The 25733-nt window shown below is 40.5% G+C and overlaps 1 protein-coding gene across 1 annotated transcript in view; it reads left to right on the top strand.

Moving 5' to 3' along the window:
- Positions 1-25733, top strand: part of ttc7b (tetratricopeptide repeat domain 7B) — a 470560-nt gene that overhangs the window by 209546 nt on the left and 235281 nt on the right. The window contains exons 7-9 of the mRNA XM_073039387.1: positions 3600-3772; positions 10439-10502; positions 15850-15987. Coding sequence (XP_072895488.1) covers positions 3600-3772; positions 10439-10502; positions 15850-15987 — 375 coding nt within the window. The remainder of the gene's footprint in view (positions 1-3599; positions 3773-10438; positions 10503-15849; positions 15988-25733) is intronic.

Here is a 25733-nt window from a genome sequence, read left to right as displayed (position 1 = left end):
CAGCACTCTCTCTATAGTGTCCACATCCTTCCTATAGTGAGGTGACCAGAACTGAACATAAGTGGGGTCTGACCAAGGTCCTATATCGCTGTAATATTACCTCACGGCTCTTGAGGTGAATTCACAGTTGATGAATGCCAACACACCATACGCCTTCTTAACAACACTGTCAATCTGTGTAGCAGCTTTAAGTGTCCTATTGACATGGACCCCAAGATCTCTAGACCCTCCACACTGCCAAGAGTCTTATCATTTATATTATATTCTGTCTTCAAATTAGACTTACCAAAATGAACCACTTCACATTTATCTGGGCTGAAGTCCATCTGCCACTTCTCAGCCCAGTTCTGCATCCTATCAGTGTCCCGCTGTAACCTCTGACAACCCTCCAAGCTGTTCACAACACCTCCAACCTTTGTGTCATCAACAAACTTACTAACCTACCCTTCTACTTATTCATCCAGGTCATTTATAAAAATCACAAAGATGTGGGGTCCCATAACAGATCCCTGCGAAACACCACTGGTCACCAACCTCCATGCAAAATACAAACAAATACCTTATCAATTAGTTTCACTTCATGTCGTTAGCTCTCCCACCAACCCTTATTTATTTATCTGTCTATTTATTTGTTTATCTATTTGCTTATCTCTCTTTTTTTATATTTGTACAGTTTGTCATCGTTGCAGATTTGTCCCTCTGTCTGAGTGTGGTCTGTCATTGATTCTATTATAGTTCTTGGATTTACTAAGTATCCCGGCAAGAAAATGAATTTCTGTGTAATATATGGTGATATATATGTACTTCGATAATAAATTTACTTCCAACTTTGAATGCCATTATAGAAAATATCCTCTCCACATCCACTCTAGTCATTTCAAGGTTTTCTCAGAGAGAGTCCAAAGTCTAAGGGCTGTGCTGTAGACATGGTAACTCACTGGCTTCTACATTAGGATGGAATGAAATGATTGCAAGTTGATACACTTGCTGTTTTCTTAAATAATCTGATATTAGACATTTTGGCAAAGGTACTTTCTGTGATAGGACCTGTGGGAGAACTGAAAGCTGAGTCATTTTCACTGGCAGATAACCTGTTTCCATCAGTAGATTTGTAGTTAAATATAGACAGTGTGGGTGTTGCACAGACTGAATAGTCTTCTTCTTAATTATCAGGATTCTGTGTTTTTATTTTTCCCACTCAGATCATTCTTTACACTCCTGACTCTTATTCTTGGCCATCTGTTTAATTATCCAGCAGTCAGGAGCTGTGTTTTATTTTACCTTTCTTTGAACTGCAAATGTTCCTGGTTTTGAACCAGCCTCTCTGCTGCTGCTCTGCATTCCAAATGTATTGGGATGTCTATCTTTCACTGCGGGTGGTTAATCTCTGAATCTTCTTGCTGAGGGTGTTGAACTTAGAACATTACAACACAGTACAAATCCACAGTACAGCAATCTGTGAGTTTCTTTTCCCACAACAGTTGGAGAGACTGGATTATCAGGGGTACTTAAAGAGCAAACCATAAATTTTTGAAAGTTCAGTGAATTGAGGATCTTGGGGGAATTGGCACAGAAGAAGAGATGAGGCCTAGGGTAGATCAGCCTTGATCCATTTTCATGCAGTCCACTTGGCCATAAGACATAGGAACATAATTAGGCCATTCAGCCCATCAAGTTTGCTCTGCCATTCTATCATGGCTGATTTACCTCCATTCTCCTGCTAACTCTCCATAACCTTTGGTGTCCTTACTAATCAAGAACCTATCAGCCTCCATTTTAAACATATCCAAAGATTTGACTGTACCGGCTGTTTGTGGCAATGAATTCCACAGATTCTCCACCCTCTAGGTGAAGAAATACCTTCTCATTTCTGTTCTAAGGGTCACAGGTGAATGTTTGCCTCACCTAGAAGCACTGTTTGGGGCTCTGAATGGAAATGAGGGAGGAGGTGAGTGGGCAAGTGTGTATGCCAGTGATATTAAACCTGATTTTGATTCTGAATTGATTCTTGATCCTTGACCTCAGGTAACTGACACAAAGGAGGACATGAGGCCTGGGGAGACCAGCCATGATACATATGGATTGTAGGCCACTTGACCCTCAAGCCTACTGCTGCTACCAATTCCTGCTGACATTATTATAGTGCTTTGCAATTGTTTTTCATTCATACCTGCCACTGTGCTCAGTTTTCCAGTAAAACACCATTTTCAGCAGACTCACTCCTCATCCAGCCTGCTAAAGCAATCCAGTTTCAGCCACACTTGTAACATCATCCTTAATGAACCATTGCTTAATTAACTTTTTTATAACAGACACAAAAAGGCATTTTTTTTACACAAAAATGTACGTATGGTTAGATTATCACAGAAAATCAAGGATTAGAAAAGCAACAGCAAAAAAGTCGAAGAAAATGTCTTTTAGCAGGTTATTAGTCCCTTTTTAATACTTCCCTGTCGACATGACATTAGTGTGTCATTGGAAAAGAATACATTTATATATCTCCTTATGGTATCTCAAGGCATTTTATAGCCTCTGAAATATTTTTAAACTTTATTTTAGGAAGTTTCTTGGGATTGAAGATGACCTACTTATGCTATGTTTTTGTAAAGATAAGATTTAAAGATCAGCACTATTTGTCACATGTGCATTGAAACATACAGTGAAATGTGTCATTTATGTCAAAATGACCAACACAATCCAAAGATTGTGCTGGGGACAGCCCGCAAATGTCTGGTGCCAACAGAACATTGACGTTTCTTTCCATGCCTTCTGGCACAGTCGGTGGCAACTTCGTCATTTATTTCGCATTTCTGTCTTTTTTATGAGGCGAAGTCTGGTGCAGATGTCACTATGGCACCAACTGGCTATAGCCAACAGAGCACGCCCACAACATACTAACCCTAACCTGTACATCTTTGGAATTTGGGAGGAAACCAGAGCACTCAGAGGAAGCCCATGCGGTCATGGGGAGAACGTACAAACTTCTAACAGACAGCGGAGGAACTGAACAAGGGTCATTGGTGCTGTAGTAGCGTTATGCTAACTGCTATCCTCTACAATTTATCAGATCTTAAGAACTCCCTCTCCAAACAATGCTGCCCATCAGCCTAGGTATTGTACTTGGTCCTTGAATCTCAGCATGAATCTGAGGCTTAAGGAAAGGAAGAAAATTGGAGGAGACTTGTGTAGAAGAATAAATTGTGGAGGCTCGGATTCAAAATAATTTACTTATCACATGTATAGCGCCTATAAAAAGTATTCAGATCCCTCCGGAAGTTTTCATATTTTATTGTTTTACAACATTGAATCACAGTGGATTTAATTTAGCTTTTTGACACTGATCAACAGAAAAAGACTTTTGTGTCAAAGTGAAAAATGATCTCTACAAAGTGATCTAAATTAATTACAAATATAAAATAATTGATTGCATAAGTATTCACCCCCTTTAATATGATATAGTCTCCCTGCATATTTCATACAATGTAAAAAAAATCCTTGTAAAAGTCAGTACTGTGCCTGTCTTTATTGTAGAATAAGGGAAGGTAGCAGTAAAAGTACTTGTTTCCTGACCAAGGACTGTACGTGCGTTTAACCTGCAGACAATTGCCAGGCAGCTGGCAGAGATACTCTTGCGAGGGATGTGTGAACAGAGTTACTGGAATCCATTGGAAGATCCTCCACAGCGTTCACTACTGGACGACTCCATCTACATGGGCTCTTACACCAAAAACTATGCACTGAGCAGAAGACCAAAAGTGTACACAGGCGACAGGTAAGTCACAGGATCATAAGTAAGTGGATGCTCCTTCCATTTCTCTCATATGTTCTCTCATCTAATGGGACTACTGGCTATTTGTATCTTAACTCCAGTTACCCATTTTGGTTCTGTTCGCTTTTATGTCATTGCTTTGCCGACCCTTGTCAGTTCAGGTTTTCAATTAACCAACAGCTTCAAAGCATATTAGGGCAAAATAGAACATAGAACAGCAGCACAGCACAGACCCTGAGACCCACAATGTTGTGGCAACCTTTTAACCTACTCAAGATCAATCTAACACTTTCTTCCCACCTAGCCCTCTATTTTCTATCATCAATGTGACTGTCTAACAGTCTCTTAAATGTCCCTAATGTATCTACCTCTACCATCACCCCTGCCCAGGCATTCCACACACCTATCACTCTCTGTAAAAGACCTACCTCTGACTTCCTCCTTTCCTCCAATCACTTTTAAATTATGCCCTCTCATATTAACTATTTCCACTCTGGGAAAATATTCTCTGGCTGCCCTCTCTCTCTTGTGCTCATGAGGTCTTGTGTACCTCTATTGTCACCTCTCATCCTTTTTCACTCCAAAGAGAAAAGCCCTAACTCAATCAACTTTCCTCATAAGATATGTTCTCAATGTTTCAGGCTTCATTTGTATTGTGTTTTTATTTGGCTTCATAGTTAAATATCCACCGCTTAAGTTAAACAGATTATTTCATAGATCTATTCCTTTAAAACGAAGATTAGCGGAACAAATGGGTCTTAGAACATAGAACATTACAACACAGTACAGGCTCTACAGCCCACAATGTCGTGCCAATCTTGTAGCCTACTTTAAGATCAATGTAACCCTTCCCTCCTACAAAGTAACACACACAAAATGCTGGAGGAACTCAGCAGGACAGGCAGCATCTCTGGAAAATAGTACAGTCAACATTTCGGGCTGAAACCCTTCAACAGGACTGGTGGAAAAAGATAAGTAGATTCAAAAGGTGGGGGGAGGGGAGAGAGAAAAACACAAGGTGACAAGTAAAAGGGAGGGGTGAAGTAAAGAGCTGGAAAGTTGATTGCTGGAAGAGATTCAGGTGCTCAGCGAAGCAGTCTCCCAATCTACATCGGTCTCACTGATGTACAGGAGGCCACATGGGGTGCACTGGACACAGTAGATGACCCCAACAGACTCACAGGTGAAGTATCACCTCACCTGGAAGGACTGTTTGGGTCCCTGAATGGTAGTGAGGGAGGAGGTGTAGGGGCAGGTGTAGGACTTGCTCCGCTTAGAAGGGTAAGTGCCAGGATAGAGATAAGTGGGGAGGGACGGACAGACAAGGGAGTCGCATAGGGAGTGATCCCTGTGGAAAGCAGAATGTGGAGGGGTGTGGGAAGTGAAAGATCTGTTTGGTGGTGGGATCCCCTTGGAGATGGTGTAAGTTTCTGGGAATTATGTGCTGGATTCGGAGGTTGGTGGGGTGGTAGGTGAGGATAAGAGGAACCCTAACACTGGTAGGGCGGCGGGAGGATGGAGTGAAAGCAGACATGTATGAAATGGAAGAGATGCAGTTGACGGCAGTGTTGATGGTGAAGGAAGGCCCTTTTTTTGAAAAAGAAGGATATCTCTTTCACTCTGGAATGAAAAGCCTCATCTTGAGAACTGACATTTTTACAAGAAGGTGGTAAAAAGTACAGTCCAGGTAGCTGTGAGAGTCTGTGGGTTTATAATAGACATCAGTAGATAAGCTGTTTCCAGAGATAGAGACAGAGAGATCAAGAAACGGGAGTAAGGAGTCAGAAATGGACTAGGTAAATTTGAGGGCACGGTGGAAGCTGGAGGCAAAGTTGATGAAGTTGACAAGCTCAGGAAGGAGCACAAATGCAGTTGTGGATGTAGCGTCGGAAAAGTGGGGGATGGACACCAGTGTAGGCTTGGAACACAGACTGTTCCACATACTGACAAAAGGGCAGACCTATGCATGTGCCCATGGCTACACCTTTCATTTGAAGGAAATGGTTAAGTGAGGACAAATTCTGCTAGACAGAGGAGAGTGGTGGTGGAGGGGAACTGGTTGGGTCTGGTGTCCAGAAAGAAAGGGAGAGCTTTGAGGCCTTCTTGGTGTACATCTCTATCACTCATAAGAACGAAAGAGATGTCCTCCTTTTTCAAAGAAAGGGGCATCCCTTCCTTCACCATCAATGTTGCCCTCAACTACACCTCTTCCATTTCACGTACATCTACTCTCATTCCATCCTCCCACCACCCTACCAGGGATAGCTTCCTCTTGTCCTCACCTACCACCCCACCAGCCTCCAGGTCCAGTACATAATTCTCTGGAACTTCTGCCATCTCCAACGGGTTTCCACTACCAAGCTCATCTTTCCCTCCCCCCCCCCCCCCCCCCACGTTCTGCTTTCCGCAGGGATCACTCCCTATGCAATTGCCTCATCCATTCATCCCTCCCCACAGATCTCCCTCCTGGCACTTATCCTTCCAAGCGGAACAAGTGCTACACCTGCCGCTACACCTTCTCCGTCACTACCAGTCAGGGCTCCAAACAGTCCTTCCAGGTGAGGCAGCACTTCACCTCTGAGTCTGTTGGGGTCATATACTGTGTCTGGTGCTCCCGGTGTGGCCTCCTGTATATCGGTGTGACCCGACATACAAACGTCTGTAGATTGGAAGACCGTTTCACTGACCACCTACACTCCATCCACCAGAGACGGGATTGCCCATTCTACTTCCACTTCCCACTCCCATTCCAATATGTCTATCCATGGCCTCCTCTTCTGTTGCGATGAGGCCACACTCAGGTTGGAGGAAGAACGCCTTATATTCCACCTGGGTTGCTTCTAACCTGATGGCATGAATTCCTTGAACCCTCTCTTGCACCATTCCCTCTCTCACCTTATCTCCTTGCCTGCCCATAGCCTTCCTCTGGTGCTCCTCCCCCTTTTTCTTTCTTCCATGGCCTTCTCTCCTCTCCTGTTAGATTTCCCCTTCTTCAGCCCTGTATCTCTTTCACCAATCAACTTCCCAGCTTGTTGCTTCACCCCTCCCCCTCCCAGTTCCACCTATCACCTTGTGCTTCTCCCTCCCCTCTCCCCATCTTTTAAATTTACTCCTCTTTTTTTTTCTCCAGTTCTTCTGAAGGGTCTCAGACTGAAATGTTGACTGTACTCTTTCCCAGCATCTGCAGATTTTCTCTTGTTTGTGATTGGACCTCCTACATAGTCATCCACTTTTCTTATCCATCCATGTGCCTACCAAAGAGTTTCTTAAATATCCCTAATGTAACTGCCTGTACCACCACCCCTGGCGCTCATTCCACACACCTCTACCACTCTCTGTGTAAAAAACCTATCTCTGACATCTCCCCTATACTTTCCTCCAATCATATTAGCCTCATATTAGCCATTTCTAACCTGGGAAAAAAATCTCTGGCTGACAACTCAGTCTATGCCTCTTATCATTTTCTTTTGTTCACTTAGAAGTGCTTAAATTTGAATTACTTTATCGTTTAGAATCTTTTCCTCAAGTGCAAAATGGTTGACTCAGTGGGTGGGAGTAGACTGTACAGACTCAGCACTTGGGTGAGTTTGCAAACAATAGCAATATCACAGTTTTTGAGTTGCTGAAGACTAATATCCATTTCTCTGCCTCTTGCTTCCATTGGTTTTTGTTCATATAAAATATAATGATCTTCAATCAGCTTTGAAGTGGACCATTTAAGGTGCCCTGAGAGTATTTTAGGTGCTGAAGCTTATGAATGTGTGGTCTCAGTTGGTTTAACTAATTAAAGTGCCTCTTACATCCACAGCGGTAGTAATTGTAATTCTTCAGAGGTGAAAAAATCCACATTATAGTTTGAGCAGAAATTGCCTGTGATTTTTGGTGATAAATGACATGGTGTGTATTGATCACAGCGCTAGGACAGATGCTCAGCTACACAGATTTCAGACAATGAGTGCATATTTCCCAAGATGCCTGCTGCCTAATCCTCTTAAACCAACAGCAATAATTTAGAGCATGTCAATTTATTTTCAGCCTTACTCTTATCCGGTTAAAATTCAATGCCAATTTAGCTTGCGATTAGAATCACCTGGCTCTTGAAGAAAGCATTCTCAAAGAACTCTTACTAGTTTTTTCTCGTGAATCTATTCTTGTAGACCCTCATATTTATACTCAAATCCAGAGCTGTATTTCTGTCATGATAGATGTCTCTGTAAATAGAAGTAGAGCAATACCAGAGAGGTTAAGAAACACAAGCAAAATAGAGCCATAGAGCACTAAAGCGCACTACAGGCCCTTTGGCCCATCTAGTCCAACACCCGGCATGAAGAACACACCACCCGGCATGAAGAACACACCACCCGACAGTGGCTGCCCCCACAATGGCCACTCCGCTTATCCCTTCTGTACTTTTATTTAGTTCTTAGAGCTCTGTTGACGCCACTGTTAGGCCCCATACAATGGACAAACGCCCATAAAGTGCTCTTTTTAAATAACCGCCACTGCCCTGAGAGAAACACCTTTTCGTAAAGCTCTGTTGAAACCGCCAATGGGCCCCATACAATACAGTGCAGGCCCTTCTGCCTATGATGTTGTGCCAACCTTTTAATCTACTCTTAAGATCAATCAAACCCTTCCCTCTGAAGTAACTCCCTACTAATTCTTATCAAGTGTCCACTCCATGCCTTTATTAAAATCCATTTCACTGACCAACTTTCAGGTTGCCCCACTTGTCATTTCTTTCCTAGACCTAGAGAACACTTTCAGAGTTTTTTCTGTTAAATCTGTGGTGATGGAGTGAAGTTTAATGCATAAGCCATGATCTACCCAGTGGATGTCAAATGAAGATAGAAATTTATGGATCATGCTGTATTTCAAACAACACTTATAGCATATAACACAGAACAGGCCCTTCAACCCACCATATTTTGACAACTTTTTAACCTTTAATCTATTAATCTACCCTTCCCTCCTACATAACTCCCATTTTTCTATTGCCAATAGAAGATTGCCAATAGAAGATAAAGATAAAAGATTAACTTTAATTATCATATGTACATCAAAACATAAAATATGTCCTTTGTGTCATATCAAATCAGGGAGGATTGTGATGGGGGAACCCACATGTGTCAAATGTAGCATGGCCACATCTCAGTTACCTTAACCATACAGATTTGGAATGTGGAGGAAACCAGAGCACCCAGAGGAAACCCAAGCGGTCACAGGGAGAATGTACAGACTTCTAACAGACAGTGGTGAGAATGGAATCCTGTTCTTACTGCTGGGTTGTAAAGCGTTGGGCTAACCACTATCTGAAAATCCAACTAAAAGCTCTCCTTAGGCTCAGACTATAGCTTCAAACTAGAAAGTAGAGGTGCAATAGAAAGCTGAAGATGATGGTGTGAAGAATAAGATAGTTTTGGGCCAAATGGTCTCTTAAGTCGTTATAATTCTGACTTTAATTAACTAACTAGTTGATTTTCTTAACCTCCAATAATGATGCATCTCAGATAGAACCTGTGAGTGTTAAAAACCCGTCAGGTTTGTTTCTGTGATAATGGTTCATTGGAAAGCTGCTGTTAGCTCCAACTACATGAATTTTCATCTTTTTATACAGAAAGGGTAGGAACTCATTTGATATTATCAGATTGGTTGATACTGTGTTCCTGGAGTGCACAAGGCAGGCAAAGAAAAGCTTTTCAGATTTCAATTAACTGGCAAACTTGGAGAGAAGAGGAATACTTCTCTCAAGCCTTCAGACTGAACAACACCTCTGCCTATTAGACCGAGACTGATTAGTCCTGATGGAGGCTCTCGGCCCAAAACATTGACTATTTATTCCTTTCCTTAGATGCTGCCTGACCTACTGAGTTCCTCCAGCATGTTGTACGTGTGACTCTGGATGTTCAGCATCTGCAGAATCTCTTATGTTTACCACTACATACACATCACATAGTGTCACTTTATGTACATACAATCAGGTCATGTATAGAACAGTATCATTTTGTCCTCCTATACACTCATGAATGCCAATAAGCAATCTTGAATCTTGAAAATAAAGATAAAGATTAGCTTTATTTGCCTTATGTACATCAAAAGATACAGCGAAATGCATATTTTGCATCAAATCACAGAGCAGCCCGCAAGTGTCTCCACACTTCCGGTGTCAACATTCTATGCCCACAATTCACTAACACTAATGTGCACTTGCCTTTTCAAGAACAACCAGATTTCCTAATTTTGTGAAATAATTCAGCATGCTTTTTGGTCAATTCAGAAAGAAGAGGATCAGATTTATTGTCAGAAACATTGTCACAAAGACAAGATTGAATCTCCTTTCTTTGACTTGCATTGGCTAAAGTGCTCTCCAGGAAAAACTGCTTTTCCCCTATTCTGAGAATTTCACAAGTAACAATTAGGACCTTTCATGACAACACACTCAAAATGCTGGAGGAACTCAGTCCTGCCGAAGGGTTTCAACCCGAAATGTTGACCCTACTCTTTTCTTAGATGCTGCCTGGCCTGCTGAGTTCCTCCAGCATTTTGTGTGTGTTGCTCAGATTTCAGCATCTGCAGATTTTCTCTTGTTTGTCCTACCGTGACAACATTTTTTCAAAACCTGCCGAGTGAAATGGTGAACTACATTATTGTATTCTTTTATTGTTCCAGCATTTTCTGTCCTCAAGAAAACACAGAAGAAGCTCTTTTGCTGTTGCTCATTAGTGAATCTATGGTAAGTATGATTCTTTTGCAGTGACAGTGTGGTGACATTTAATATAATTATAATTGTTCCAATGAAAACACTAACTAGAGCAATAAGAAATAGAGCCATTGGGGAGAAATAGAATGCTAATAAATTCCAACTGTTTACTTTGACAAATGCATCATACTGACAATTACAGCAAAGAAATTTTTTTATGTTGCATCGGATCCGGAGTAACAATCATTTCATTTTCCTTTACACTCATGTACTAAAGTATGACATAAACAATCTTGAATCTTTAAAGAATCATAGCTGTACTGGTCACAAATGTTCTAAATTCCTTCTTAAATAGAATTATGCAGTGCAGAACCATATAATTCAACTAAACAGGAATATTGCTACCTCAATATTTCATCTCTGCCTGTCACTTCTTTCTGGAGCAGAGGCCTGACCATCTACCACCAGCCTCTATTCCTGCTGAATCCCAGTTGAATACTTTTGTGCACGCCTCTTTCAAAGGTTAGCAAAGGAAGCCTACAAGCTGTGTCCACTTGAGATACATGAAACGTGCCTTGCTTCAGTCTTACAAATGCTTCCCTTTCCTTTTCTCCACTGGCTATAATATATCTGGTGAAAGGCTTCTGCCTGTCTGTGGACACCCTTGAGCAGCTTTGGGTTTAGAACATAGAACCATACAGCACAGGAACAGGTCCTTCAGTGCGCAATGTCTGCGCCGAACACGATACAAAATTAAACAAATCTCTTCTGCCTGTACATGATCCATTTGTATTCTTATGAATTCAGTTGTTTGTCAATCTTCGTTACTCATAAATTCCAAAGTGTTTCTTTATTTTCCTGTAAGTGCTTGCAAAAACTCAAGGTAGTATGTGGTGATTGTATATGGTTTCAAATATATACTTTGAACTTTGAATCCTTACATATTCATATATCTAACAGATAACAAATACAATAATTATGTTTAATAGATTAAAAATTATACCTGTTTCCACAACTCCCCCAACAACCCATTTCAGGCATCTGCCACTCTCTGTGAACAAAAATCTTTGCTGCACAATTCCTTTCCCCCCTCACCTTTAATGCATGACTAGTAATTGACTACTCCAGGTAAAAGACCCACTTATTTCTACACCTCTCGATGTTTTATAAACTTCTGTCAAGTCTCTCCTCAGCCTCCAACTCTCCCGAGAAAGCAATCCAAGTTTTGTCCAACCTCTCCTTAATAGCTCATGGCTCATGCCTTCAAATACAGGCAGCATCGTGGTAAGCTTCTTCTGTACCCTCTCCAAAGCCTCGGCATCCTTCATGTAAGAGGGTGACTAAAATTGTACACAGTCAAAGGCATGACTTCAGTCTACATCTCTGCACGAGTGGTAGTTGTCAGGCCTAGCTGGCTGATGAGCAGAAACCAGCACATGGATAGGGTAGCAGCTATCCCATACAAATTCTCTAATTTTAAAGCAGGACAGATTTGTATTCCTCTAAACTATGCTTTCAGTTAATTCTGAGCCAGAGGGAGACAAAGTAACAGACAAAATGCTGGAGGAACTCAGCAGGTCGGGCAGCATCTATGGAGGGGAATAAAGAGTTGCTGTTGTGGGCCGAGACCCTTCACCAAGACTGGAAAAGAAAGGGGTGAAACCAGAATAAGAAGGTGGAGTGAGGGGGAAGGAGTACAAGCTGGCGGGTGATAGGGAAGGTGGGTGACTAGGGGTGGGGGAGATGAAGTGAGAAGCTGGGAAGAGGTAAATGTCTGATAGAGTGTGGATCATTGGAGAAAGGAAAGAAGGAGGAGTGCCAGGGGGTGGAGCTGGAAAGCCACAGCTTTGTAAGGATGGCAGTTGTAAAATAAAAGGCAAGCATTGGAGTATTTTATGTACCCAGAGTGACGACCGCTGACAAGTCATTTATATTTAATGATGAAAACTAAGCTTGTGCTGTTTATTTTGGATTTGTGACTTTTCCACTTGACGTTTCTGCTTATATTTTTCTGACTCCTCCATGTAGTTCAAGAGAATATTTCACAAATTTCTTTCCTTTGATACATGTAGAAATTTGCTGTTTGAGAACTCAAGTGGACTTTCTTTTGGCTTCCTTCAACTTTTACTTAAACATATGTACTTAAGCATTAGGTTTACTGTGAGTTGGAAATACACTGATATAAATGCCCATTTTGGAGGTTTAAAATTATCACGGTTAATGTGTAGTATGATTTATTATGTAGTTCGTAATTCTCCTAACTTCTTATTTCCTGCCTGATCAGCCATGATCACAGTGAATGGTGGTGCTGGCTAGAAGGGCCGAATGGCCTACTTCTGCACCTATTGTCTATTGATTTTGGGCAGGTTAAATACAAATGTGAGTCATTTTATGGAATACCCTTGAAATTTTTTGAGATGTTAATCTGATTTGGAGCATTTATCAGGACTAATGAGGTTTGCATCTTTTACCTATAGAACATTGAACATAGAACTCAACAGTGCAGTACAGCTCCTTCGGCCCACGATGTTGTGCCAACCTTTTAACCTACTCCAATGTCAATATAATCCTTCCAAACCATATTAACCTCCATTTTTCCTTCATCCATGTGCCTATTGAAGAGCTTCTTAAATATCCCTAATGTATTTGCCTTTCATTGTGCACTCACTACACTAATAGATGGTTATATGATATAATAAAAGTGTGATCCTTTTCTCGAGCAGACACAAGAGACTGCAAATGCTGAGATCTAAAGCAACACGTAAACTGCTTGAAGAATTCAGTAGGTCAAGAAACATCTGTGGGAAGAAAGAAATTTTCTACTGTCTTGGCCCAGAAGATAGACAATATCTTTCCTCCTGCAGATGCTGCTGGCCCTGTTGAGTTCTTCCAGCAGATTGTTGGTTGATCATTTTCTTAATGCTGACAAGGCCCAGTTCTAACCTCCCGTGAAACACTCACCTGCACCTTCCACCGAAGTCGATTTAAATATATTTTCCTGTGGTGTATTTTTCTCAAGTTCAGCTGCAAACTGTTTCCCTCATGCTGTTTTTAATTGTATGCTGCTTTTAGCTAACCTATTTTTGGAACCATGATGCAATGTATTTTCTTTGTTTTCAGTGAAGTCAGTTCCCCACAAATCCTCTGAGGGCCTATTGTGTCTAGCAGGTTATAGTGCTAAGTGAAGATTAGAAGCTTTCATGTTCTTGTGTTGGGCAATTAAGGGACAACTTTTCTCTTTGATACCCTAAGTAATTATATTGTTTATGGTTCTATAATCCTCCCCAGAATTCTTTATCCTGGGTGGTAAAGTGAGATGTGGTGAGAACATGATCAGGCTTGATTGTGATCCCTTCAACCATCATGCACCAGAACCAGAGCGGATAACTTCACTCACCTCAACTCTGAACTGATTCAACAACCTACAGACTCACTTTCAAGGACTCTACAACTCATGTTCTCAGTATTACCTATCTATCGATCTATTTATTTGCACAGTTTATCTTATTTTGTGCATTGGTTGTCAGTCTTTATTTATAGTTTTCATAAATTCTATTATATTTCTTTATTTTCCTGTAAATGCCCACGAAAATGAATCTCAAGGTAGTATACAGTGACATATATGTACTTTGACAATAAATTTACTTTGTCTTTGATCTGCACACTTTCCTCAGTTTATTAGTATCACCGAGTGACTGAGGAAGACCTGGGTGCTCAACCAGTTGCTTCAACACTCACTGCATCTCCAGGAGTGAAGAAGACAGTTAACAAATTAGAGGTGTATAAAATCATAAGGGTCATAGATAGAATGAATATACTTCTTCCCAGAGAAAGGAAGCCAAAAACCAAAGTGCATAAATTTAAGGTGAGAAAGGAATGACTTAAAAAGGACCTGATGGGCAACTTCTTCATACAGAGGTGCATACATGGAACAAGCTCCAAGAGAAAATAATTGAGGCAGGTACAATAATGACATTTAAAAGATATTTGGTTAAGTATATGCATAGGAAAGGTTTAGAGGGATACAGGCTACATGTGGGCAAATGGAATTAGAATAGGTAAACACCTTAGGTGAGCATAGAACACTACAGGCCCTTCGCCCCATGATGCTGTGCCAACCTTTAAATCTATTCCAAGATCAAGCTAATCCTTCCCTCTCACATAGCCCTCCAGTTTTCTTTCATCCATGTGTCTATCTCTGAAACTCTTACGTGTCACTAATGTTTCTGCCTCTCCACGGCAGCACGTTCCACAGATTCACCTACCTCTTACATTCTCCTTACACTTTCCTCTAATCACCCTAAAGTTACGGCCTCTCACATTAAGCATTGCTATCCTGGCACTAACTGTCCACTCTATAAGTGCCTCATTATTTTATACACCTCTATCAAGTTACCTATTCATCCTCCTCCACTTCAAAGAGAAAGGCTCTTGCTTGCTCAACTTTTCCTCATAAGACATGCTCTCTAATCCAGGCAGCATTCTGGTAAATCTCCTCTATAAAGCTTCCATTTCCTTCCTGTAATGAGTGAACCAGAACTGAACGCAATACTCCAAATGTGGTCTAACCAGGGTTTTTATAGAGCTGCAGCGCTACCTCACAGCTCTTGAACATGCCATACACTTTCTTAACCACCCTATCAATTTGTGCGGCAACTTTAAGGGATCTGTAGATGTAGAGTCTTAAGATTCATCTGCGAAGAATCCTGCCATTAACCCTGTATTCCACCTTCAAGGTCGACCTTCCAAAGTGTATTACATCACACTTTTCAGATTTGAACTCCATTTGCCAAAGAGGAGTTGGGTCAAATGGCCTGTTCCCATATTGTATTGCTCTGTAAAAGTTGGCAGCGAGCTTTTATAGAGTCATTGAGCCATAGAAAAGTGCAGCACAGAAAGAGGTCCATCTAGACTGTGCTGAACTATTTAAACTGCCTAATCCCATCAACCTGCACCCGGACTGTAGCCATTCATCATCCTGCCATCCATGTGCCTATCCACACTTCTCTTACACATTGAACTCGAGCTCGCATGCACCAAGTGCTGGTAGCTCGTTCTCCACTCTCCCGACCTTCTGACTGAAGAAGTTTCCCCTCATGTTCCCCTTAAACTTTTCACCTTTCATCTTTAATCCATGATCTCTAGTTGTAGTCCCACCCAATCACAGTGGAAAAAGCATGTAGGCATTTACCTTATCTAAACCTCTCATAATTTTGTATTTGTATGTTGTTTTTGATTCCTACATTTAATAAAAAAGCTCTTTTATCTAGTTTGGCACATCTTTTGATTCTTTAAGTAATCGCAAAAAAAATCGAACAGGAATGCTGAAACAATTTATGTTACCTTTGACCCCACTTAATTATGTATTTGTATCTGTCAGGCTAATAGGGATGCAGTGCTGAGCCGGATCCCAGAACACAACAATGATCGAGTCATCAGTTTACAGAGTGCCTCCATTGTCTACGATCTGCTCACCATTGCACTGGGAAGGCGGGGACAGTACGAAATGTTGTCAGAGGTGAGTGCAGCCCCGAAGGCAGGTATTCCATTACACAACATCGAACCAGCCTAGTACTGTCCATCAGTATATTTCACTTCGGTTACTCTCTGGCCCCTCTTTGTTTCCAGGACTGAAGAGCTGGAGATATAAGGAAAGACTGGTCTGACAGGGATTGTTTTCCTTGGAGCAAAGCAGGCCGAGGGGTTACCTTTTAAAGGCTTATAAGATCATGGGGGACATTGAGTCATGGAATGCCACTGCACAGAAACAGACCCTTTGTCCATCTAGTCCAAGCCTAATTGTTATTCTGCCTAGTTGCATCAACCCACACCCGGACCATAGCCCTTCGTACCTCACACATCCATGTTGAAATCAAACCTGCATTTACCACTTCCACTGGCATCTCATTCCACACTCACACTAGCCTCTGAGTGAAGATGTTCCCCTTCAGTTTCCCCTTAAGTATTTCACCTTTCACTCTTATGATCTCTAGTTCAAGTCTCACTCAATCGCAGTGGAAAAAGCCTGCTTGCGTTTACTCTTCTATACTCATAATTTTGTAAAGCTCTGTCAAATCCCCCTCATTCACCTCCCACATTGATAAGGTGGAAGATCACGAATAGAGAGTAGAGGAAAGATGTTTAAGGATGGGGTGGAATTATATAACAAGCTGGCAGAAAAAGTGGTAGAGATGAGTATAATTACAATGTATAAAAGATATTTGAACAAGTACATGAATGGGAAAGGGATAGAGGGAATTAGATGAACACAAACAAATGGGTCAAACTTAGAAGGGCTCCTTAGTCGTCATGTACAAGCCGGGCCAAAGGGCCTGTTTCCATACTTAATAACTGTACGACAGCAGAGTTAAATTGATCTTAAAGTAGGTTATAAGATTGGCACATTGTGGGCCAAAGGGACTGTACTGTGCTGTAGTGTTCTGTGTTCTGTTTATCATAATTTATATCTGCTAATCCAGCCTAGATAAAGACAGCAGCTATACTTTATTAGGAGTTTGAAGCGATTTGGCATGTCTACAAATACACTCAAAAACTTATATAGTTGTACCGTGGGGAGCATTCTGACAGGTTGCATCACTGTCTGGTATGGAGGGGCTACTGCACAGGACCGAAAGAAGCTGCAGAAGGTCGTAAACTTAGTCAGCTCAATCTTGGGTATTAGCCTACGAAGTACCCAGGACATCTTTAGGGAGCGGTGTCTCAGAAAGGCAGCATCCATTATTAAGGACCTCCAGCACCCAAGGCATGCCCTTTTCTCACTGTTACCATCAGGTAGGAGATACAGAAGCCTGAAGGCACACACTCAGCTTCTTCCCCTCTGCTATCCGATTCCTGAATGGACTTTGAAGCTTTGGACACTACCTCACTTTTTAAAAAATATACAGTATTTCTGTTTTTGCACATTTTAAAATAATGTATTCAATATACGTAATTGATTTATTTGTTTATTTATTATGTTTTATTTTATTTATTATTATTTTTCTCTTTCTCTGCTAGATTATGAATTGCATTAAACTGCTGCTGCTAGGTTAACAAATTTCACGTCACATGCCGGTGATAATAAACCTGATTCTGATTCTGATTCTTCTGAACTTATGTTTGGTTCAATCTCTCACTGAGTATATATCTCAGCTTCATATTTATTCCCTCTAATTCCTATGTTCCTGGGTATGATTTAGTTGATGACTCTGCTTGCATTAGAAGTGTGGGCTCTAGCTAATTTTGAGACCCTATTTCCCCCATGACAGAAAGTAAGTGCTTGTTGACTATGCAACTTGACATAATATGGTTGAGTGCACTTCTAGTGCTGTGCTGGACAATAGGGAATGTGCATTCTGATGTACCACCAGACTCAATGATAGCTCTATCCCACAGTCATGTAAGACTGTTGATTGGTCCCCTGGTATTGTAAAGTAGACCTTTGATCTCACAATCTATCTCATTATGATCTCGCACCTTATTGTATATCTACACTGTACTTCCTCCATAATACCTTATTCTGCATTCTGTTGTTGCTTTTCACTGTATCATGATACAAGTGGCAAAAATAAACCAATTCCAATTTATCCAACTTTACTTGAAATATCGTGGCCATCGCTTAACACTGACATAAAGGAATTATGCAGCTTGGGATCTATCCTAAACCATCTCCTAGACTTCATCCATCTCCACCTTATCAGCATATCTTCTAAAAGCCATACACTCCTTCAGAACATCCAGGTTTACCTCTCCACTTCCTCTCTCCAATTATTTCTAAATTGTGAGAATTGTGTTTGAAGTTATGAAAAGGTGTAACAAGATCATTAAACGTAGATTGTATCCAGCAGTTGGAAATCAAGAACAAGGACCAACTTGAGAAGGTTTAGAATAACGAGTATTAGAAGCATCACTATATAGAACAGAATGTGTAGCATTTGGACAATTGACAATTAAGTCCTCAGCAAACTGAGTTTTAGACAGACTAGGTCTTTGCTTAGGAGACTGAGGGATAATCTCATGGTCATATATAAAGTCATGAGGGACATAGATAGGGTGAGCGGTCTTTTTCTCAGGCTTGGGGAAATAAAAACTAGAGAACGTTGTTTTAAGGTTAGAGATGAAAGGTCTAATAAGAATCAGAATCAGGTTTAATATCACTGGCATATGTTATGAAATTATAACCATATAACAATTACAGCATGGAAACAGGTAATCTCGGCCCTTCTAGTCCGTGCCAAACGCTTACTCTCACCTAGTCCCACTGACCCGCACTAACTCCATAACCCTCCATTCCTTTCCTGTCCATATACCTATCCAATTTTACTTTAAATGACATTACTGAACCTGCCTCTACCACTTCTACTGGAAGCTCATTCCACACAGCTACCACTCTCTGAGTAAAGAAATTCCCCCTCATGTTACCCTAACTCTCAACTCATGTCCTCTTGTTAGAATCTCCCCTACTCTCAATGGATAAAGCCTATCCACGTCAACTCTATCTATCCCCCTCATAATTTTAATTACCTCTATCAAGTCCCCCCTCAACCTTCTGCGCTCCAAAGAATAAAGACCTAACTTGTTCAACCTTTCCCTGTAACTTAGGTGCTGAAACCCAGGTAACATTCTAGTAAATCTTCTCTGTACTCTCTCTAATTTGTTGACATCTTTCTTATAATTCCGTGACCAGAACTGAACACAATACTCCAAATTCGGCCTTACCAATGCCTTGTACAATTTTAACATTACATCCCAACTCCTATACTCAATGCTCTGATTTATAAAGGCCAACATACCAAAAGCTTTCTTCACCACCCTATCCACATGAGATTCCACCTTCAGGGAACTATGCACCATTATTCCTAGATCACTCTGTTCTACTGCATTCTTCAATGCCCTACCATTTACCATGTATGTCCTATTAGGATTAATCCTACCAAAATGTAGCACCTCACACTTATCAGCATTAACCTCCATCTGCCGTCGTTCAGCCCACTCTTCTAACTGGCCTAAATCTCTCTGCAAGCTTTGAAAACCTACTTCATTATCCACAACGCCACCAACCTTAGTATCATCTGCATACTTACTAATCCAATTTACCAACCCATCATCCAGATCATTAATGTATATGACAAACAACATTACACCCAGTACAGATCCCTGAGGCACACCACTAGTCACCGGCCTCCAACCTGATAAACAGTTATCCACCACTACTCTCTGGCATCTCCCATCCAGCCACTGTTGAATCCATTTTACTACTTCAATATTAATACCTAACGATTGAACCTTCCTAAATTGGTTAACTTTGTGGCAGCAGTACAATGATATAGAAAAAACTGAATTACAATAAATACATATATAAAATAGTTAAAATAAGTAGTGCAAAAACGGACATTTAAAGAAAACCTGAGAAGCAAGTTTTTTACACATAAGGTAAAAGCGGTGGTTGATAGGTTCTTGATTGGTAAGGATGTCAAAGGATAAGGGGAGAAGGCAAAAATGTGGTTGAGAGGGAAAATAAATTGGCTATGTTTTAGTGGCAGAGTAAGCACAATGAACCAAATGAGCTAATTCTCCTGCTATGTATTACGGTCTTATATATGAAATCAGCTGCCAGAGGAAGTAGTTGAGGCAGGAACATTAACTACATCCAAATATGTGGATAAGTACATGGATGATAAGAGTTTAGAGGGATATAAGTTAAGTGCTGAGAAATGGACATAGCTTTATAATACTTAGGTCACATGGACAATTATGGGTGGAGGGGCCTGTTTCTGTGCTCTCTCTCTCTCTCTCTATAACTAAATAAAATAGTACAGGGGTTAGGGATAAGGTTAGCAGGGTAGACAACTGCCTTTTGAGGATAAGTAAAACTTGAACTGATCAGGCCAAAAAGTACAATATAACTATTTTTCAGTTTGTGTCCTTAATTCCAAGAATGAGACTTTACAGTCAACTTTCTGATTTACGGTCGAGAGAATAAACAGGCAGCCAGACAAGAGGTACTTAGAAATGATTTGTGATACTTTGCTATGTTAAAAGCTCTAGTAAAATGGGAATAATATTTATTGTTGCTAGCTGTTGTTGAGGGAGATGTTTATACAAGGTACCCCTGCCATTATTAGAGTTATATCAGGAGTCACAATGAACATCAGTCCTTCATTCTCATTTACATTTCATTTATCACTTCCATTTCCTCAAACTTCCCTTGAATCAGAATCAGGATTAGTATCACTGACATAATTTGTGAACTTTGTTGTTTTGTGGCAGAATATAGTGCGGGCATAGTAAGTTCCAGTTTTAAAAAATGCAAAAAAAGAATAGCAAAGTAGTTTTCATTGGTTCATGGACTATTCAGAAGTCTGATGGCAGAACAGAAGATGTTCCTAAAATGTTGAGTATGGTCTTCAGGCTCATGTACACCCTCCATGATGGTAGTAATGATATGAATAAGATCATAAGACACATCCTGGATGGTCAGGATCTTTAATGATAGATGCTGCCTTCTTGTCCTCAATGATAGAGAGACGTGCCATGATGGATCTGCAGCCTCTTAAGATACTGGGCTTTGATGCCTCCATATTGATGATAACACAACCAGTCAGAAAGCTCTCCATGGTATATCTGTAGAAATTTACTAGAGTCTTTGGTGACATACCAGATTTCTAATCCAGTATAGCCGCTGGCATCCCTTCTTTGTGACTGCATCAATATGGTGGGTCCAAGATATATCCTCTGAGATGTTGATGTCCACAGACTTGAAACTGCTCATCTTTTCCACTGCTGACCCCTCAATAAGGACTGATGTGTGTTCCCTCAACTTCCCCTTCCTGAAGTCCACAATCAGTTTCTTGGTCCTCTGATGGTTTTTTTAATCACTAATTTTTATTGCAACACCAACAAATTACATTCAATACAACTAGTTGCTGTTTACATTATGACTGTTTAACCCAGCCACCTACCAACCTTTATCACCATTCCCCCCTCCACCCCTCATCCTCTTCCTCATCCCCACCCCCCTCTCCACCCCCCCATCCCTCTCCCCTCCACCAACCAACAGAATAGTAGTGCATACACGGACAGAACATTCCTATTTTAACAAAAGATCTTTTAAGTTAAATATCAGATTTGTCCACATTAAGATTGTGTTTGGTCATGCATCATTTACTCTTGCTGATGGTAGTCCCAGGTAAGAAATGTCCAAAAAGCTCTGAAGCCAGTGAGTACTTGAAATATCATGGGGAAGTTTCCAACGCTGGACTACAATCTTCTTAGCTGCAGTCAGGCCTGCCAGCCAGACTTTGCCTGTTTTTTCCGTAAGCGAAAGTTAGGTGTCATCATTTAGAAGATGTACAGTGGGGTCCTTTGGTAATTATACCCCCATTAGTTCTGTAAGAGTACTGATAACCTTCCCCCACAAACGAAAAACCCCTGGACATTCCAATACAACATGTATAAAAGAGCCAACGATTCTGTGGGGGCAAAATGAACCATCCCATTTGATGTCTAATTCTCGGTGTTAAGTATGCTCTATGACAAAATTTCAAGTGTATATACCGATGATTTGGGTTTTTCGGAGCACCGGCAGCGTTATCCCAAATCGCATCCCAGCCTAAGTCTTGTCCCAATTCAGGTATGTCCCTATCCCAGGCCTTCATTCCTGATGTGGGCATATATTTCTGGGAGTTTAGTTTATCATAGATATATGACACTATCTGTCTTGGAGCACCCTGTATCCAACTTAAAATGGGATAGTCCTTTAAATCTGACTCCCAGGGAGCCCCATAGGCTTTGTAAGCTGATCGTACTCTAAAGGAGAAGAAAAGAGAGTGTTTATCAATATTATATCGAGATACCAGTTCTTGAAAGCTAAGGATAGCACTTGCCCCATTAATATCTTGAAGAGTAATAATACCTTTATCCTCCCAAATTCTGTTAGTGAATGTTTTCCCGCCAGATAGAAGATGATTATTGTTCCATAATGGAGAAGATTTGCACCATACGCTTTTACATTTTAGGAACTTTTCTGCTGCTCTAAACACTTGTAGCATATGGGTTAAAATTGGACCGTAATACAAATCACATCTTTTGATAGACATACCTATAAGGAAAAAGTCCTTCAACCTTATTGGTGCTATTAGCTCTTGTTCTATATTTTTCCATGACGAAACTTTATCCTCTTCCATCCAATACCGAAGACTCTAATTCAAATGCCCAGAGATACAATTTAAAATTTGGACAGGCCAATCCCCCATCCGACTTCTTGAATTGTAGAGCTGACCACTTTATATTGGGTCGTTTACCGTTCCAAACATAGCATCGTAGTAGGGAGTCCAGTTTTTGCCAATATCCTGCTGGAAGTGCAAGTGGGATCATTGAGCTGATAAAATTAATGCGGGGTAAGATGTTCATTTTAATGACTGATATACGGGCTGGGACTGATGCTGGCAGGTGTCTCCATCTATTAATATCTTCTATTTTTTTTCAAAATTAATGAGTAATTTGTTTTAACCACAGAAGATAGGGAAGTATTAACTTTAATACCCAAGTAGAGGACCTGTTTTGTAACCTTAATCTGGGGAGGGAGAGACACCTTACTTTTATCTGTATTAATCAGCATCAGTGCTGATTTTGACAAATTAACTGTGTATCCTGAAAGAAATCCAAATTGCTCCAGTGTTTTTAAAACATTGGGGAGAGTTTGTTGAACATTTGCCATATAAACTAGTGAGTTGTCCACGTAAAGTGATATTGAATGTGATGTTGTACCTATTGTAATAGGGGAGATCTGAGAAGAGTTTCTAATTAAATGTGCAAGCAATTCAATAGATATAGTAAAAATTAAATGAGACAAAGGGTCCCCTTGCCGTGAGCCCCATCCTATGTCAAATAACTCTGAGAAACCTCCTCCCACACATACCCGGGCTGAAGGATTAGCATACAGTGTTTGAATCAGATTGATAAATTTATCGCTGAACTTAAATTCTTTTAGAACTCTCCAAAGATACTGCCATTCAAGGTGGTCAAATGCTTTTTCAGCATCTAGAAATAGCAGGCCACAGGCAGGTGGGATTTTATGTGTTGCACTCAGTATGTATAAGAGCCGGTGAATATTATCAGATGCGAGACGTCCCCTGATAAAGCCCGTTTGAACTGGGCTAATTATTTTCCCAACTACTGTCTCAAGTCTACTGGCTAAGACTTTGGAAAATATCTTGAGGTTGGCAATTATCAAGGAGATTGAATGGTAATTGGCACACTCCAAGGGGTCCTGACCGGGCTTAGATATGACTGTGATCAGGGCTGTGTTTAGATATCTATGGAAAGCGCCATTTCCAGTAGCATTATTTTATGTTTCTAACCATACTAGTCCAAGAATATCCCAAAGTGCTAGGTAAAGTTACACAGGTATGCCATCTATTTGTAGCTTTGACTGCTTTAAGTAGCTCATCCAGTGGAATAGGAAAGTCTAGAGTTTTGGTGTCCTCTAATTAAAAGTATGGAGGTCTAATCCACTAAAAAAATTTGTGAAGTCATTCTCAGAAGGGACTGAGCCACTTGTATACAGTTCTTTAAAGTAATTCTTGAATGTCTTATTTATCTCCTCTGATGAAGATACTACTCCACGTTTAACACATCTAATCGCTGGTATAGACCTTTTAGCTTCCTGTTGTTTGAGCGTTAGTGCCAAAAGATGGCTCAGTCTGCTGCCTTCTGCATAATACTTATGTTTGGTTTTGTATTCTGCCCTGCTTCTTAATAAATCATTTAATTCTGCTTATTTTGTTTTGAGCTTGTTTTCTTTTATTATGGTTTATCTCCTTTTGAGATCATTCTCCAAAATCTTACATTGTTCTTTTAGGGTGGAAATCTTTTGAAGCTGGCTTTTATGTGGGTGGGAACTGAACCATATGGCGTTATTTTGTAAGAAACCCTTGATGGGGGCCCAAACCACTGTCACATCCGAGACACTATTTTTATTTAAATTCATAAATTCCGTCAGCCTTGTTCTCAGTTGTGTTAGAAATTCGTTGTTTTTTCAGTAGGGTGCAGTTAAACCTCCACCTATCAGCCTTATTTTTATTTTTGCCATAATTAAAAGTAGATATGACTGGGTTGTGATCAGATGGATGTCAGGGCAAAAATTCTATTGAGTGTACCAAAGGCAGCAAACCAGAGGATAAAAGAATGTAATCTATCCGAGAGAAAGTTTTATGTCTTGTGGAGAAGAAGGTATAGTCTTTAGCAGATGGATTATGCACCCTCCACAGATCAGTTAAATTTAAATCCGTTAGAAGAAGCTTAAGTGTTTTGGAAGCAGATTCTTGACATCTTGATGTAGTTCAGGAGGATTTATTGATGTTATTGTTTACCAAAGCATTCATGTCCGAACCAACATATAGTTGGTAGTCACTTAACTTCAGTAATTGTGAGGCAATTGAGGAAAAGAAATTCAACCTCGAATATAGTTGGGGCCTATAGACTAATGAATGCAACTTTTTTACCCTGAATGGATGTACAGTCCTTCATTGTCGGCACCAGTCTTTTCAATTGATACATTAATACTACTTTTTTCATTAATATCATAATTCCTTTCGTATGAGTACCATCAGCTGACATCACAACGGGTTTATAAAAGCAGTTTTGAACCCTGGGAATGTCTAGGTTTAAGATGTGTTTACTGTAACAGCACGATATCTATTTTCTTTCTACGTAAGAGATCTAAAACCTTTGAACGCTTGTAGCGAGAGTTTAATCCTCTAACATTAAATTATACAATAGTAAGATTTTCTAATTTATCTGTGTTGCTCATCTTCCCCAGGATCTGTTGTTGTAAGTTAATGTTGGAGTCCTGAGTTACCCACTTCCCATCACCCCTCCCATTCAACCCTTTACTTTGTAACATCTGTGCATGTCACTTAGCAATGTCAGACACTGAACAATAACTGCCCCCCCCCCCCCCAGCACCAACACATTTAGAAAGGCAAAGCAGTTCTCATAGACAATCATATCAAAGAGTCGAGAAAAAAACCTGGTCAAACCCATTAACCTATATAATTAAAAGCATTCCTGTCTCAAATGTAACACATAATCAAGACCCCAACAGCTCTCTTGTGGGAGACTGTTGCTTTAATACACTGTTGCTTAGCAATGACGCCAATGACGTCTTACCTGGCACCAATGAACGTAAACAAGTCTACTGGAGACATAACCCGAAATGAACATGTACGACTGAAGTTATTCAGAACAAACTGCTGTGTTCAG

The sequence above is a fragment of the Hemitrygon akajei genome, chromosome 3 (assembly GCF_048418815.1).
Source record: "Hemitrygon akajei chromosome 3, sHemAka1.3, whole genome shotgun sequence".
Lineage (NCBI taxonomy): Eukaryota > Metazoa > Chordata > Chondrichthyes > Myliobatiformes > Dasyatidae > Hemitrygon > Hemitrygon akajei.
The sequence above is the reverse complement of the archived record's forward strand: the minus strand, read 5'-3'. Positions and strand labels throughout refer to the sequence as shown.